The sequence below is a fragment of the Lycorma delicatula genome, chromosome 5 (assembly GCF_047948215.1).
Source record: "Lycorma delicatula isolate Av1 chromosome 5, ASM4794821v1, whole genome shotgun sequence".
In the NCBI taxonomy this organism is placed as follows: Eukaryota; Metazoa; Arthropoda; class Insecta; order Hemiptera; family Fulgoridae; genus Lycorma; species Lycorma delicatula.
The window spans coordinates 96,317,499-96,336,021 of record NC_134459.1 but is presented as its reverse complement, the minus strand read 5'-3'; the positions used below and the strand labels follow the sequence as shown (position 1 = coordinate 96,336,021).

Genomic DNA, 18,523 nt, shown 5'->3' with positions numbered 1-18,523 from the left:
TAAAAAAATCTTACAGAAATTGTGGTTTAAATTTTTCCTTCAATATATAAACCATTTACTCCACGATAAGACTACTACCAGGACAGCAAAGCTGGCCCAGTTGACTTAACAATAAAAATATAGCCCTTTCCCTCCCCGAAGGGCTAGCCACCTGCCCAGTGGAGCTGGCTAGTTACTAATAAATAATTATTTCACAAATACTACTGCAACTAAACTAAAAAAACTAAACTTATTCAATTTTATGGGGGTTCATGTTTAAAAATTTGTTATTTTAAATAAAAACATTTTTCATGAACATATTAACTTCAATGCTAAGTAATTAAAATTTAATAAACAATTATTTATTTACATTAAAAATAATTTATTATTTTTTAGAAACTTACTGAAGTAATTCATTAAACAGATTTTAAAATTCCTTAAAAATAAGTCCTGTGTCCCCTTAAAAGTGGAATTTCCTTTTTTCAAGGGGATAATTTCCAAGCAGTTTTCTTTTACCATGTGCTTTTGGCACTCCAAATACACAATAACATTGTAATGTTATTTTCTTTGATCTTTTCAATAAAAATCATTTGAAATATGTTGGATGAGTTGTTTCTTAAAAACTCACTATCTCTGCAGATGGCTGAGAACTTGATACAAGCTAATTTATTTATTCATTCTCTTCATTTTAATTTTATTATCTTTTTGATGAATAATTCAAATAACAAAGTACTAAGGCTTTACGTGTGAGTATATGATAATGAAAATTTAAATATGTGAAGAAGCCAAGCCCTGTACGTATTCAAACCAGAACTGTGTAGATGAAGGATAAAGATGCTAACCCCCACAGCAAAGGTCAGAGTTTTATTTTTCATTGTCATTTTTGACAGTTTATATTTACTTGTTCCAATGTGTAAATTGTAGAAGAATTTGTTCACAGTTTGAGTCGCTAAAAGCTGATCTTTTATGCAATACGCAGACATGTTTCAGCTTTTTAATTCTACCTCCTCAAAATCTTCAATGATAGATTTTTACTCAAATGTTTTATGGAATAATATGTCACCACTATCATAGTTTATTTAAATTCTTCTCTAAAATAAATATGCTCATTTAATTTGTGAATAGGTTATATGAAACATTTTCAAATTTTTCTTTATATTACACTACTACTTAATACACCAGTGTACCTCTTAACCATTGAAACTGCACTTGAATTGGTCATATCACAAAATGTTATTAAATGTAAACCACTTATCAGCAATCACATAAAATCAAATTTATCAGAATTATGTGAGATGAATGATACTTTTAAAAGGAATATGGAGTTTGTTAAGAAAACAAAATATTTTTTTTTTAGATTTATTTATTTTTTCTTGTTACTTTACACTTCATAAATATTAGTTTTTTTGGATAAATAGCATTGTAGTTTTTTATGTTAATTGCACATAATATACCATAAGACTGACAACTGGATCATAATGATGTAACTTACAATCAAATTATGGCTGATGAGAAGCGTGTCTTATTTATTGTACAATTTTAAAAGTTAATCTAGCACATATAAAATCTTGGTCTGTGATATCATCCTCCGCAGACCATTTAAATTCATACTCTCCCTGAAATAAAAGTGACTTTTTAATAAAATCAATCTCTTTTCCTGTAAAATTACACACCTTTTTTGCACTGTCAAGTGCAATAAAATATTATTGATAAAGATATTATTGATAAAAAACATCTTTTTATATGACTGCCTAAAAAGGAGTGTAATATATTTAGGGTGTATGTATGTTTGTTCCACTGTAGCAGCTCAATAGCCGAACTGATTCAGATGTATAATTCTATGTTGGAAACGTTACCAGGAGTGTCATAGGCTATATATGTATAAATATATATGCTGTAGTGGAGATTTGCCATTTGAAGCACAAACTTTAATGAATTGACTTAATGAACTGTGAGCTTCTATCACTGTGTTAGCTGGGTTTGAACTGAATGACTCAAATCAATCGAATGAAAATAATACAGATGCAATCGGGAGCTCTGAACTGTAATTGCCCAATATTAAAGAGCACTGAATAGTAATAATTCTATATTAATGAGCCACCAACTGCATTTAAATATTTTCATTGAAGGAAAATATTTTCTTATAAATGTAAGACCTGATGAGAATTTAATAATTAAACAACCTTAAAGCCTTTTACATCTACAACATAAAAAATATATTTAAACAAATTAAAACTGTTCAAAAGTATTTCACCCATTACTTTATTTATTAAATACTAAATAACGATATTAACTTCTTCATTAGCGTATCTTGTTTTCGTTTATTTGGTTCAATTTATTTATTTTTTTTTTATTTTGGCAGTCGTTTTTTTATTTTTTTTAATTGTTTTATTATTTAATCATTTATTCCTACCTTTCTGAGTTTAGTTAAGTGAACTTGGGCAAGACGTTTAAATTAAATACACCACTCTTACTCCAACTTACTAGAGAAATATGTTATGGAATAAATGGCACGTGAAATTTAGCATTCTTGACTGACATCTGAATACCAAAATTTCTACATGAAAAGCAGAGATTCTGCCATTCTACAATGAAGAATATGTATTGTACATTACGTAACCGCCACATCAGTTGTATCTCTTGTCTTTGAATCTCTGCACAACTATTTTACATTGTCCACCCCATTCATTTTCTTATCTGCTGGACCAACCAGTGTATAATTTTTAATTTTTTAAAAAAGGGTTTTTACTTGACTAATTTATAATTTTACTTGATAGATACTTTGAATTTTAGTTTTATTTTTTTGTAATACTGAGCTTCAGTATGGAAGCACTTGTCCCTCTTGCTATAAGAAGCTGCCACAGATGAAGCTAGATTGTAGCTGACACAATTCCCATAGCATCTGTGTAAGAAAGAAAGGTGAAAGCTAGAAAATGAGAAAAAGAAGGCTCTACTCATGCATATATTTGATGCATATATTTTATATATAAGTCGTTAATTGTAAAATCCAGGATCATGCTTAGTGCAAAAGTTTGAAAGTCTAGCTCCTATTTTATGTTGACTAAGCCCACATTCTGCCCAACCCTTTTTCTTTCTTATTCTCCTAATATAGCATTGCATTTCGATTTTCTTTTATTATCTAAAGTTTAATATCCTTTTACATTTTCATTTAAATTACAGATGATTTTCTATCTCTTCATTTTCTTCTGTAAAAACCACTGTCTGAAATTCTTAAAATCGGGTTTTTTGCTACAACATAAAGAAATAGGTTGAAAATGTTGCAGTAGTTCATATGTAATTATTATAACATTACTAGTCAATTTTATAAAAAGGCTACTTTTGGGTTGCCAAAGAAACAAGACCAATTTGATAGCAAGTGTTGTTTTCTTTGAGGTGACATTAATGTAGTGATATCTTGAGTTATTAACAAAAGGCATATTTTCATATTTACTGCTTATTTGTTTTAAAAATTATGTTATTTTTATCATTTGTGCAGTTAAGGATGTTAGTTGTAGTGTTGCATCATTCTTAAAATTACTGTTTGGTTGTGATTTATACCTTTATAACTTTTCTGGAAATATTACAATCTCTAATAGTTAGTGATAACACAGCATTCTGTTTCTCAAATTTTTCAAGAAATAATAAAACTTTGGTTGTTCACCTTTTAAATAGAAATTATTTTTCACAATAAATAAAAGAGTTATAGATATTATACATTACTCAGTTTGAAATATAAAATAGTATATAAATAGTAATACCAAATAGTATATAAATAAAATAAAATATAATTAGTAATATAAAATATAAATATAAAATAGTATATAAATAGTAATACCAAATAGTATATAAATAAAATAAAATATAAATAGTAATATAAAATAGTATATACCAAAGGATAATCGTCCGTGATTATAAATGAATCCCTGTATACGTAATCTGCATTGAGATTCAATGGTAAGTCAGCTAATCTATTACTAATTTGCAAATATAGTTCACCACGATCCGCGGTGTACTTTTCATTTAATGTATGTGGACGTATAAAGTAATCTTTATTCTTTAAATAAGCCTTTGTTTCAATTAATGGCACTTGATAAGCTGAAAAATAAAAGGAATATTTAGTACTGAGAAATTTGGTAATATCTTGTCTAGTAAATGTAATATTACTACAACAAGGAAAAGTTTTAATTGACTCATAGAGGCAATTACAAGAACTTATGATAATAATACTGAAGGGTTTTGTACAGAACTGTGATAAACTGTTTTCTATTTCTGGGACTTTTTGGATGAGGTGGAGAAAGTGTTTAAAAACTTTTGGAACAGAAGGAAATATAAATTAATTACCTTAGTTGTGCTACCTCCAATGTGCTTGCTTTAATCCACTTTACATAATAAATTTGAGCGAATTTGATATCTGTATATAAGAATGAAAATCTAGGGTTTATTTGTTCTGACAAGCAGTTTGAATAGCTCATTTAATTTAAGTAAGAGTTTATTGAAGTAAAACTGTTTTCATCATGCCTGACCAACGAGTAAAAATTCCTTATGGCAGTGATATTCTATAATTTTCTTGCTTGAATTTAATTTTTATTAAAATATGATTAATGTGTGCGTTTTCTATCTACAGTGTTTAGAATATCTATCATTTATATTGAACCAAAATATAGATGTGCAGAAGACTTTGAAGAAAAAATTACCATAGTTGTGTCAGTTTTTCAGATTATTTGCTATTATGGAACCAACAAAAAAATAAAAATGGAAGTAGAGTTATTTTGAGAAAAAAATTAAATTTGATAACTTCAAATGTTACTAGTGCAGAGAATTAAGTTTGGCATAATTTTATGCAGTTTTTTGAAAATGCATGAAAATTAGTGTTAATTTTAAAGAGCAGGTAGTTTTTAAAAGCGATATGAAGCACAGCTGAAAAATTTTGCACACTAGCATGCTACATGGAGGCAAAGGATACTATTGAGTTGGGCATGGCACATGACAGCTGAAATTCCCTCTACAAACCTGTGATAATGCGTTGAAATCTGTTTACTGGTTTGTTTTCAGTAGTAGTTAAAATGGAGTCGAGTACCAGTCAATATGTCAACACAGTTAAAGCAGCGCACAGTGATCAAATTTTTAACAACAGCAAATATTTTTCATCGTTTAAAAGCAGTTTACAGTAGTAAAACTGTTGACAGAAGTACTGTGAATAGGTGGGTGTTGAAATTTCACGAATGTGAAATGTGAAGCTGGTAAAGTGACAATTGAGGACACATCTTGCAGCGACAACTAGTTTCTCCGACTGACAAGAAACATCAAAAAGAGGTGAATGACTTGCTTCAAAGTGACCGGTGAATCACTAGCAACACATCGTTATTCAGTTAGGCATATCTAAAGAACAAGTAGGCCATATTATCAAGCAATTGAGTTACTGTAATCTGTATTTAATCTGTAATCTGTTGTTGTATCTGTGCACAATGGGTATCGTGCAAACTCTCTGATGGCTCTTCACAAGTTTGAGCGTATTCCGCATCTACCACAATCGCCGGAATTGGCTCCCACCACTTCTTCCCTCATCTCAAGAGGGATCTCAAGATCTCAAAGGTAATCATTACACCACCAATGATGAGGTGAAGAAAGCTGTGCCTACTTGGATTCAAAAAAGACTGCTACAATTTTTCAGTGATAGAACTGCAAAAACTTGTTACACGTTGGAAAAAGTGTATCAGTGTAAATGAGGATTATATTGAAAAATAAATATTGCATTTTTTAGCTAAGGTATTGTACTTTCATTCATTTTTAATTTTATTCCAATAACTCTTTTCATTCCCATGCTATGCAAACATGTGCAAAATTTATCAGCTGAGCCTCATACTATATAAAACAACAATCTGTATCCAATATAACCTGCGAGTTCTGCAAAAAATAGAAACCCTTATCGAGAAACATCTTGGAAATTGATGAGTTCAAAGTACGTATAAAATAAAATAACATTGGTGAACGACATAATGAATAGATCAGTTCCCATTGTCACTGAATATAAGTGACACTGTAAGCTCTAGATATTTTAGAGGCCAACAACCAAATAAGTGAATGCTAAAAAAATTGCATAATATGATACAAAAAACGTCTGTCATTTATAATATCAATCTCCTTAGGGGCAGAATCTCATCTTTTATCTGTAATCTTTACCAAATTCATAAACTAGACTGAATAACTTATGCCATGACAGAACATTTTCCACAGTTTTTTGAAAAATTCTGGTCATTTGATAAATGAGTGATTCACTACAGAGGTAATAATATGGTATATTTTATATTCAATAACACATAAAATAACTAAATATAATTTGTGTAACTTATAATTAAAATTTAGTGTAGTTAAAATTCATAAATCTATAAATATAGTACTTTTAATCATCATACAATATAATCTGTAAAATGCATATATCAGCATTCACATAATGTTGGTAGTAACAACAATCTATCGCAAAGATTTCTAGTCGGAGACCAATTTAGGGTTAGAAGAAAGAGGATGGGTATAAGGTGGGAATCTTTACTCTCAGATTAATCTTGGAACTAGAAATTTATATATATATATATATATATATATTTAGGAAGTAGAAAAAAATGTTTAACTACCTATAGAGGGTAGTGCATTACAACAGAAAACACTGACCATATAAAAATTAGGACAGGAAAAAGAATACAAATTTTTGATGGTGATGACTTCATCACCATCACTATTAATTTATCTAATTCCATTTTTGAAGGAAGTGCAGGTGATCATATATAATAAATATATTGAAATTGAAAGATTAGCACAAAACAGAAAGTAAAGAAGGAGCAAGAAGTTAATTCTCTTAAATGATTGATTAAAAAATTGAATGCAAAAACTTTTAAAGACCTCCCTAATTACTTAAAGTTATGCTTTACACAAGTCATGCTTAAACAAAAAATGTTCCATTTTTACCAAGTGAAAAAAGTAGTATATAAAAAAAAAATAAAAACTTTTTGATTGGAAACAGTTAAGGAATTTTAAATGGGGTTTCCCTCTTGTGACAGACAACTTAACTAACAGACCAACCCACTCCAGGTAATTTAACTACTAATAACTTCAGTTAAATTACAATTTGTTTTATATTTATAAAAAATGCTGACAACACAGTTGTAGGACTTTCCCACCACACGACTTTTTTCTGATGCATAGCTTACCCACACAACTTAATTTAAAATATTTATCATTTTATTTAAATATAATATTTTCTGTTTATTTATTTCAATGATTCTGACTAAAGTGGTGCAACGCATATAGTATTTCATTCGCACTGGTGTGCCAGTACTAGCAACCACTTTAAATACTTTTTTACACTTTAAATATTATTAATTTATTTAATTTTATTGTTCATCTGTGACATTACAACGTAGAAAACGACTAACTCAGCTGTATGTGAGTACTACACAGTCTCCTTGTGGCAAGAGAAGGCACTAATGACACACTATACCCACTAGAACATTTTTTGGGGTGGGGGTACGATTCTGCAAAAAACGATTTTTTGGAAATATTATTTTTTAATTGTTAACAAATGTGCCTAAGAAAATTTAGACTTTAATTAGGCAAAATCTCAAGATACTGAGGGTAACCTTGCTCTACCCTCAACCTCTTGCTCATTTAAGTTGAAAATTTAAGGGAAACAATGCCTTATATATAGAAGTAATCTAACAAAGTTTTTTCAAAATCAATTGAGTACTTCTGGAGATATAAGGTGATTTAGGGTGTGACATCTAACACCAAACACACACATCTAAATGAACATCTGGAAAATTTCCATTGGTTTTTTGGGTTCCTTAGATGTAAAAACAAAGAGTCAGTGAAAACTGTGAATACCCAAATTGGACTGATTACCATACTTTCTCTTCTATAGCTATAGCACCATGCAGTAAAGTAAAATTTCCTTACATGATTTAAATATAACTTCAATTTCAACTTTTTCAGACAATTTAAATTCACAAGTGGAATATGCAGTGTTTCCTGAGGTTCCTACGCAATTCTTAATTTTTATAGCTGTTGGCAGTGGACCAGCTGAAATCAAAGTAGAACCTGTATTTAGCATGCATATATAATTTAATAATTATATGACAATAATTTCTCTCTAAGAAATTATTAGATATAAATTATTACTAATCATTAACAAGACATAATTTTATAATAAAAAACTTACTTAGCATGTTCTAAAATTTTATTCAAGTTGTTTTTATTTTTACTAGAATGTAATGCCACACAAAGACTCTTACCAGTACACAGTTATCAGCTATGTTGGACCATTCATTCAGACATACTGGTAATAAGAGTTGATTGAAATCCAATAACCACCTAAGTCAGTGGCATAGGTGCTTGATTCAAAATTTAACTTCACTTTTGCAACAAAAATTTGAACCTGAGTTCTGCATCATTATAGTTAATTTAATCAGATAAATGTTTTGTAAAATTAAGTATATCATTAGTGACAATATATTTTTTAATTCAGGAGAACAGGGCAATTGCTCCAGAGATCAACAAAAGAAAACATACTAATTCATCAATCATTATAGATAAAAAGGTTGTTCAACTGACTGTTAAATGATTACTAAAGATTTACAGAATTATTTTTCTGTGATAATTTTAAAACATTAAATTTATTCTCTGAACTTTTCACTGGTAGTGTCAATATAAATAAGGACTAATCATTTTACATAATAATACATACAATTCTATTCTTCAAAAAATTAAAAGTGTTTTTAGATGAGGTAAACAATGAGAATGGTTCATGGAAGGAAACAGCGTCAATTCAATAGTTCATGATGGCACTATCTAAATAATTATTCATACTGCACACTTATTATATTATTTTACCTGTAAAAAGAGATTGATAAATGATTATGGTTTCAGCGTAACAGTATTAGTGGAAAACTATAACTTCTAAGGAAATGTTTTCTACATTTGACTGCAGGTTTCAACAGATGTTGAAAATGAATCTCAGATGTTGCAAAATGATGGAGTAAAGTTAAGGATATTAAGAAAAATATGATTAAATATAATGAATTACTTATAATTTGAATTATACTAAAATTATACTAATAATTTTTTAACAGTAGAAGATTAGGAAAGGCCAATTTCAAACTGGAAAGGTGATGAATGATATTTGCATTTGCTTTTTAACTTGTATACAGAAAAAGCAATTTAGTAACTGAAAGAAATTATGGAGTAAAAATCCAGTGCTAAAAAATAGAATTCACTTATGTGAATAATATATCGATATAAATATATATATCAATATATATATATATATATATCGATAATACTGATCGATATGATCAGTATTATTTAAAAACATAATAACTAATAAATAAATCACTTACTAAAAAATAATTATTTTATAATAAACCCCAATTATTTATCAGTATTTTCCTGTAGATAAAACAATAAATTACATATAGGTGTATCAATCATTTATTAGATGGTGCCCTCCTGAATTACTGAATTGGTGCTGCTTCCTGTCATGAACCACTTTCTGAGTTTACTTCACCTAAAAATACCTTTAATTTTTCTTTAATAATAAAATTTTATCATCACATCAAACTTTTAATTCAATATTATTATTTTTGTAATTTAATGTAGCCTGTTCTACATTTTACATTCCACCTATGTTTTGTTTTGTGAACCTGAAGATTCTGTTTTGTGTGTACATTGTATAATTACAATAAAATAAGTAAATAATTTAAAATAATTACTGACTGTCACATTTCTTAGGGATAGTACTAGGCTTATCATTAGCAACTGCTGATAATGCTACGCCAAGAAGTAACATAAAGAGGAATACAGTTGACATTCCTGAAAAATTCATCATGTTTAAACTTAGTGAAAGCTTCAGAACAGAGTATTACGTTTAGAGGTAAAAACACTGTAGAATGATTTTAACGTTCTGAACTTGTCCTTATATAGTAAATAGTGTCCTTGTAAATGTAGGTTTCCATATTTTCAAACACATCTGTTTTGGTTTTTTCCATCACACCTGCATATAAACGCTTACTCTTGTTTTGTTTGTTATTACATCATATTTGTAGCTAAGCACCTTTATTTATTTAAGCATTGCTAAGAGTCTCATTTCTATGTAATAAAATAAATTTAAAAAAAATTAAATCTAAAAAACTGCACTAAAAATTTTAAGAACAATATAATTTATTACAATTTTTTGAAGTGAACAACAAATTAAAAACAAACAACTATGTAAACGGAAAGATTTTTACAGTATTGCTTTATTGTTCCTGGTCAAAAATGATAATTCCTCTATTATACATTTATTAAAGTATTCCCCTGGGTTGAAAAACCACCAAAATCTAACTTAAAAAATAGTATTGTGCGCGTGCACGTGCGTGTGTATATGTGTGTGTGTGTGTGTGTGCACGCACCTGTGCTGGCCTGTATTTGGCTTTATATTAATTTTGCTGTATAATAGCACAGCGTGGTTGTATTAATAAAAGTGTAAAAATAAATATTAAAAAGCTAATGAAAGTTAAAAACAAGGATAGTTCTATTTTTCCATTATTAAAAGCTAAACAAAATGGCATACTTGAAAATTCATGACATTGTAATATCTTTTCTTGATGGGACTGATTATTTAAATCAGAAAAATAAACTTGAAAATTTTAAAAAATTTTATAGCTGCTGTTGCAACAGAAAAAGGAGATGAGGATAATATTAATGTTTGTAAAGCAGCTGATATTACAGCTATGAACTATATCTAATGCTACTTCGAATAAACAACTAGAATTTATCAGTGAATTTGATTCAGTGTATAAGATATGAAAAAGATTGATGAAATATAATTTTAAAGAATTTACGGCCTTATAAGTAATATGTAAAAATAATCTTGAAAGTATCACACTGAAAAATTTTTCAGAAGTATCATTTTTTTATAAATCAAGAAAGCAATAAATGAACTCAAAGCTGCTGGTACAAAATCACAGAACAAGAAAAACCAAAGATACAAGTTGAAAGCACTTCCAGCATCTTATAGTTATACTGGAAATTTAATTTATGTATTATTATTATTGAAGAAGATAGAACAGTTGATTAGCTGAAAAGTAAATAAGGTTGAAATCAAATGATGGAAAAAAAAGTACAAACTGAAGGATTTTTTTCTTAATTCAATTACCTTTTCTACTGAATTGAAAGGAAAATGTACTCATTGTGATAAAATTGGTCATGTGAAAAAAACACTATCACCTACAAGGAAATAGACAGGAACATGGCAGACAATGTAGAGGATGACCACAATTTATGACCAGTGATTTATTACCAGAATAAAAGAATAGATGGAGGTTAAGTAAACAATGAAAATAAAAGTAAAATGACAAAAGAAAAATGGCATTGTACGTTGGACGTAAATTTTAATTATTTAAATAGTTTTTGGAAAAATGAATAATTAACTGGTGTAGTAAAAGAAATATAATCAGAATATATTAAATTCTGAAATGCAGAATATGTTTAAAAAGTAAAATGCTTAACTTAACTTTTGAAAACGAGAGAATGAGCCAAAAAATATTTTAGAAATGACTCATACCAATTTAAATGGGCCTCATAAACAGTAGGCAATTATATTGAAAGATATTTTTTATCATTCTAGATGATTATTAATCTATCAAAAGTTTATTGTATTAAATCTAGCCTGAAGTTTGTAATTGGCTGAGTAGGTAGGCACCTTGGCATTTTGTGCATAGGTCCCATGTTCTAATTCCAGTCAGGCATGTTATCTTTCATATGCTACAAATTTTCACTAAGCACTAAGCTGATGACCATAGCTGTTGATGCCTGCTCTTTCATAACAAAATCTACATGTCGACCTTATACTTATGAGTTAGAGACGGAGTAGAGAAATATATAATAAATTAATTATGGATATGGCAAGATACAAATTTAAGGAGACATGTTTATTAAAGTAAAGCAAATACACATTTGAGGAGGTATGTTGAACAAGTAATAATAATATATAGCGTTTGATAAATTTGTTTTTGTTTACGCTGGCAATGGCATATAACATTTAGGAAAACTGTATATATAATTTTAGTCTTAAAATAGTTAAATGGTATACATCAGTAACTGGCTATTAACTACTATAATTTAATTATTTTAATGCTGATGATTATTTTAATAAAGTAAGTTTTTAAAATCTAATTCTAACAAATATAACATTTCCCATTCTCTTTTAGAATTAACCTTTTGACAACCAACTTTCTTGAACTAAAAATTTAGGAATGATCACTATGTTTGTGCCTTGTCCTGCATTGTTGGGTAAAATATCATAATAATGATATGTGAAGTTGTTACCTGCATACATACACCTCCTTTTTATTCTTTACAATCACTTTGAAGAGTTTCCATACAGAGTTTATTTTTCTTCCAAATTTTAAACCGCCTTCAAAAAATATGTAGCAAGCCATTTAGACACAATGATCTATAGAAGAATTAATTACACACAAAGTTAAATATCAAAGTACAAAGCAGTGCTAACTGACAAAGATACTGACTATGTTTTGATGACGAGTGCTGTTCCTTTTAGGGAGTGGCTCAATTTATTGAAGAAAATATATGAAATAATGAAAATTAATGACTGAAGGGTGAAGGTATGTAATCATTGCATTAACTACCAGTACCATTTAACTAGTTCAATGATTTAAGAGGTTGGGCGGTTGACACTGGCAGGTGCAGGCTTCAGACAATAATACTAATTTACATGTATATTTAACGGGATGGTAACTGGATTGTTTTATCAATAGCTCAAAACAATAATCCTACCCTATTTTCAATGTAAGTGCATTGCTTTATTGCCAGTTCTTTTTCATTCATTTGTCTAAACGAGTTTAATAGTGAGGGTTGTATTCTTTGTGTGGGTAGACAGAACCTGAAAACTATAAATGAAAGACGTACATATTTGTACTTGGCTTAAGTAAATTTATTGAATGAATATCATTGTGCATCTAAGCTAAAAATTTTTTCTGGCAATTTATTTTTTGGGGAATATTCTCAATAAATAAATTTCTTCCAAGGGATATTCCCAGCACACATCTTCTCATCCATAACTGATAAGGTGAGGTATATTGTTATCACTGAACATGGGAGATGAAGCAATTACATGTAACCATTCAAAATTAGCAACATTCACTATAAGTTAGTTAGGTATGGTTTAATAAATGACCATGTTACTGGGGTGACTTTTTTTTGTTAAAAAGCAATCAATATTTATAATTGTTGTAATATATGTAATTGTCTTTCTACTATCAGCCAACATTGAAGTAAAAAATAGATTCTTTTTTTTTTTTTTTCGTTAAAATGATTCCCCTGATCAAAGTAATTTTATTTATGTTAAACACTAAATGTTATTTATTAAAACATTATGTATTTAATTACAACATTTATGTAATGTTATTATATTAACATTTATGTCATTATGGACACCAAATATTACACCTTTTGATATGTTTCACATGGGATTGTTATGTGAAGTAAATGTCTTCTCAAGACTTGCGACCCAACTGTGTGTGGCAGATGATAATTATAGGCATTCAAGTCATTTTCTCTAACACACTGGTAAGCCACAGAACAAACTGAATCTCTCTTGGACATCACATAGGGACAATGAACAGCATACTCATCAAAGTCTATATAATTCAAATACCTTTCACGGTATTTACTAAATTAATAAACACTCAATTTAACTCGGTTAAAGTTGTATTAAGTCTTGAAAAAATTAAACAACATGGCTGTGCAAACATTTCTTTTTTCTTAAAAAATCTCCAATTAAATATTTAATAATATCTCTTATTAAATAAGAAGAATAGTAGCCTCTAATTGAAGTTCCTCAAAACTTCTAACAGTTCTCCGTGTGGATGTGTAAAAGAAAAGTTAATAGCGATCAGTATCAGTAAAGTAAATAAGTTTGAACACTGGGAAAGAGCTAAACAAAACAGTTCATCAGGTTGCTTTCCATAACACACTAGATAAAAAAATCTTCGACTTGATCAAAGGGAACTAATCAATTGACAATTTTCATCATTTCAACACTTTTATAAATCACTAATTCCTAAAGCTTCCCAGATGTTATTACAAAAATTAAAATTAATTTTTTCTTCTTCCCTATTTACATGTTGTAATTATTTACTCTTTGTTAATTTGTTTTAATTACATTAATATATAACTAACTCACAGTACTCTTTTTTTGGTAATGCAAATTAATAAAATGAATAATCGAGATGAATATTTCCAGATTTCAGAATTTGAGTAGTGTTGATGGGTAATATACAAAATAAGATTGTAAGTGAAAATATATTAAGTTTTAATTTAGTCATAGATATATAGCAGTTGACATAATAAGCTGTCTTAAAAACTTGTAATATAAGAAACACTCAGTGGTTTTACACCCATTTCTATACTTCCTAAGATCCAAACTAACTTACTGAACTGTTTTAAATACAGAACAGTTAAACAGTTACTGTCTTAAAATAGAATACGTTTTTAAGACATAAAAATGAGCTATCAGATCACTGTTTGGCATCCATTAATATGATTCAAGTAGAATAATGTTTACTAAATCTGAAATTTCAAACTGTGTATGTATTTATAATTAGTGTTACTTTAAAAAAAAAATCCCTAAAAAATAATATCCACACCATCTACCAAACCAGAAAACAAAAATATTTTCACTTAAAAACATCTTTGCACTAATTTATTTAAAATAAGTTTAAAAAGCATTCTTTTACCGAATTTCATTGCCAGTGAGATTTTAAAAAAAACTAATTTTACTTATCTTATTTTTTTTTAGAATAATCATACAGCTGAATATCAACTGCACAGTGAACTTGGAATGCTGATATTCTACTGAATATTTGGTTCATTATAGAAAGCCCCAGAAAACTAAATCAATCCTCATTTTCTTAGCAAGTGTTACATTAAAGTGTTATGTTACAATAAAGTGTTATTCTTGAACTGGTTGTAATATTCCTGGCTGAGTAGTGCCCTATATCTTGATAATAAAGTTGTTTTTAAAAGCTATTAGAAATACCTTTAAATTTTTTTTTTATTTATGGACTTAAAAAAAATTGAATCTTTATGATTGATTTCCTTGAAATCATAAATGATTTTTAATGACTTATGATTTAGGAGAATTATGTATAGTCAAATAGTGCATTTTTAATTACGTAAATAATGTTAATGTTATTTAGTTATAGAAACTCAAGAAAAGAGAGCTTGTTTTTAAGTACATATTCATTCATAGAGCTGTTTTACAAAAAAAATATTTTTATCTTGTGCATTTTAAATCTTGTATTGAGATTATGATTCTATTATGATTCTTTTTTTAAAAAGTAAATAAAATTAAAAATAACAATATTAATAAAATTCACCAATTTTTTGCTACTGAAAAAATAATAAGTCAATTAATTCCCAATAGCATATTTTGTAAAGTTGTTTATGAAATAAAAGTTAATTAATTACGTCAATATTAACATCTGTATATTTGTCATGAGTATTTAAATACAGATGTAGCCATATGTTAGGAATGTAACACAAACATACAATAGATGTATGTACAGATGAGACGTATGAGTAATTTCACTTGTTTTAATTTTGAGGCAAGTCAAAAATTATCTACACTTTTCGTTCTACATAGTCACTTTCCTTGTCAATGCACTTGGTCCAGTGATCCAAAAGCCTGCGTATTATTTCCAAGAAGGGTTGCACTGCTTCCCGCACATCTAAAGTCTGAAAAATCGATCACCTCACAAAGCACCCTTAAATGGCCCAAAACAGATGAAAGTCGGACGGAGCAAGAGCTGGATTGTAGGAAGGGTGTTCCAGTACCTCAAAATTCAACCTGTTTGAAGTTTGAATGTTTGAGCTTGTGTTCTGCAGTTAAGCTGGCTTAGTACCCATCATGCAAAGATTAAGGAAGCCAAGCCTATTGCGAATAATTTGATGGGCAGAACCATGACTGGTGTTCAAAGAAGATGCTACCTCACCAACGGTATTATCTGAGTCACCTACTCACCAGAACCATCTCTCAAGCTTGTTGAAACTTATCAACTATATTGGAGGTCCCTGTGAGCATCGTGGCAATTCCCATATCCATGAGCATCCTGCTCCCTCTTTGTGCATCACACTTGTCCAACCTCTTTTTAACTTCTCAATAAAAAAAACAAAAAAAAAACACTTTTACGTGATAAAGCACTGCCCCTGTATTGTAATAAAAGTCCACAATGAATTTCAGTCCCTTTCAATCCCTCAAACCAGAAAAATCAATCACTGCTTGTTGTTCCTTCTTGGTGCAACTGCTAGCATAGCAGACACTGTAATAGCTGGAAGGCAAATAACATGATCTGGATCAAATTTCATACATGTGACTACAATCATACCAGCTCCAAGTGCAGAAGGCAGTATGACAACCTTGAAGGGGTGACAAAAGTGTAGATAATTTTTGACTGGCCCTTGTAATTTGTGTTTTTTTTTTTTCATATTTTTTTGGTTATCATTCTATTACTTTTGTTTATTTAATAATGTGTAATTATCTCTACTTTGTAAAATAATATTTGACTTATAAAATTTGTAGCTGTCAATTATCTTTTTCTTTAAAACAGGAGGTTTAGACTGCACAGTACTTTATAAGTTGAAGAAAAATGTCTACATTTCGATTGACCATGTTTTCTGCTTTAAATTGTGACATGGTAATAATATATAATATTATCCAACATGATTATTTTGTAACTGTAATATCAATCTTTATAATCAATGTGGTATTATTTTTGGGCTGTTATTTTCCATTCTTTTCTGTTGTTGGTAAACACATTCCAATTTATGTCTTATATAGTATTTATGTTCTTAAATTTTATTTTATTTTTTTATTATGAACTTTTGTATTTTCCTTTTTTAATAATGATTTTAATGATTAATGAATTTCTTTTTAAGGTACCATTAAAATGAGACCAAGCATGATGAATTGCTGGAGATACTGGTTCAGCTATCCTAAATTATTAATTTAAACAAATGCCAACACATGCAATTGTGTGTTCATACAAACGTATTATTCACTAACACATACACAAAAACTTTACCCTTCCGATTTTCACCAATTTTCTGTAAAAAAAAAAATTATAGGTACTACCATATTTTTTCTTTATGTTATTGTAGTCACAGTGACCATATTTTCCCCATGAAAATTTGGAATATGTCTTAATCGTGATTTTTATAAATATGGACATGATCAGCTATTTCCCTTAGTCAGTCTTATGTACAATAGGCATATATAAGACGTATGTCTATATAATTATACATAATAATTTATTTAAATTAGATTTTTGTAGTCCATACTTCTCTGTACATAAATTCTAGCTAATTACAAAATATAAACTTATTCGGCCACTTTTCAAGTACAGAAAAAAAGAACACTCTTACTTAACTTTTCTCAATCCATCAAAGCGCTTTATCAGGCATATCTTCAGCTCATCTTTTGGCCTAAGCCAATCTTCAGTAATGTTTTTTAGAATTTTTTTTTCTCTTTTCACATTTATATTTTTGATAAGTTCAATTTTTATAACAAATATTTGTTCAGTCAATAATTTTTTTTTTAAAACAACAGACAACAAGAAAAGTTTTATTGACTGAACAAATATTTGTTCTAAAAATTTGACTTATCAAAAATGTAAATGTAAAAAGAAAAAAAAATAATTTTTAAAAACATTACAGAAGAAAATTTACTAAAGCACTTTTGGGCCTAAGCCCAAAAGCGCTTTGATAGAAAGAGAAAAAAGTAAGGTACAAGTGTTCTTTATGTCTGTACTTTTGGAGTGGCTGAATAAGTTTATATTTTGTAATTTTATACATATATATATATATATATATATACGGAGAATATTCAATAATTAAAGAGACAAATTGATGTAGAAATTAAACAGTTTGTAGAGGAGTTTTGTACTTTCATGACTTTAGATTGGCATTAATGGGATGAGCTGAGAGCAGCTGATAGATAAAAACTGTTTTGTTTATAACCTCAATATTGCATTTAATGATCACATGTCTGCTTGAAGTTTCCACATTAGTTGAACAATGTTCAGTGATCCATTTTTTTGCTTTCTGAAGGTGAAAAACCAGCTAAAATCTTTTCTCGAATGACTTTACAGTATGGTGAAAGTTGTATAAACTGCGGAAATTTTTATAAGTGGGTAGAACAGTTCAAAAACGGTCAAACCTCAGTGAGTGATGAGCAACGTCTTGGCTAGCCAGTTGAAGCATCAACCTCCTTCGCTTGAAACCCGTATTGACATTATTCATGAAAAATGATGTATTAAAATTGAACATATAGCAAAAATAGTTGCAGTAAGTGTTGGCACAGTTCATAACGTAACAAGTGCAAGGTGGGTCCTGAAAGAGTTAACGCAACAACACAAGGAAACAACAACAAGGACTCAAAATGTGTAAAAACTTGAAAGAACGCTATGAAAGGGAAGGTGACCCTTTCTAAACAAGATTT

General features: G+C 28.8%; 1 protein-coding gene across 1 annotated transcript; it reads right to left on the bottom strand.

Moving 5' to 3' along the window:
• Window positions 1-304: 304 nt before the first annotated feature.
• On the bottom strand, window positions 305-9,923 carry LOC142325236 (uncharacterized). The gene is made up of 4 exons (XM_075366720.1): window positions 9,742-9,923; window positions 7,927-8,049; window positions 3,869-4,074; window positions 305-1,595 (listed from the first exon to the last, which is right to left on the bottom strand). The coding sequence occupies exons 1-4, from the start codon at window positions 9,851-9,853 to the stop codon at window positions 1,506-1,508; spliced, it is 531 nt and encodes a 176-aa protein (XP_075222835.1). The 5' UTR covers window positions 9,854-9,923; the 3' UTR covers window positions 305-1,505.
• Between the last annotated feature and the right edge of the window lie 8,600 nt (window positions 9,924-18,523).

Excerpts from the sequence above, each read along its gene's own strand:
- LOC142325236 (XM_075366720.1), bottom strand. The coding sequence starts at position 9,853 with ATGATGAATTTTTCAGGAATGTCAACTGTATTCCTCTTTATGTTACTT. Across the intron at positions 8,050-9,741 it reads TATCCCTAAGAAATGTGACA|CTGGTCCACTGCCAACAGCT; the intron begins GTCAGTAATTAT and ends CTTTGATTTCAG. Across the intron at positions 4,075-7,926 it reads TGAAGTTATATTTAAATCAT|CTTATCAAGTGCCATTAATT; the intron begins GTAAGGAAATTT and ends TTTATTTTTCAG.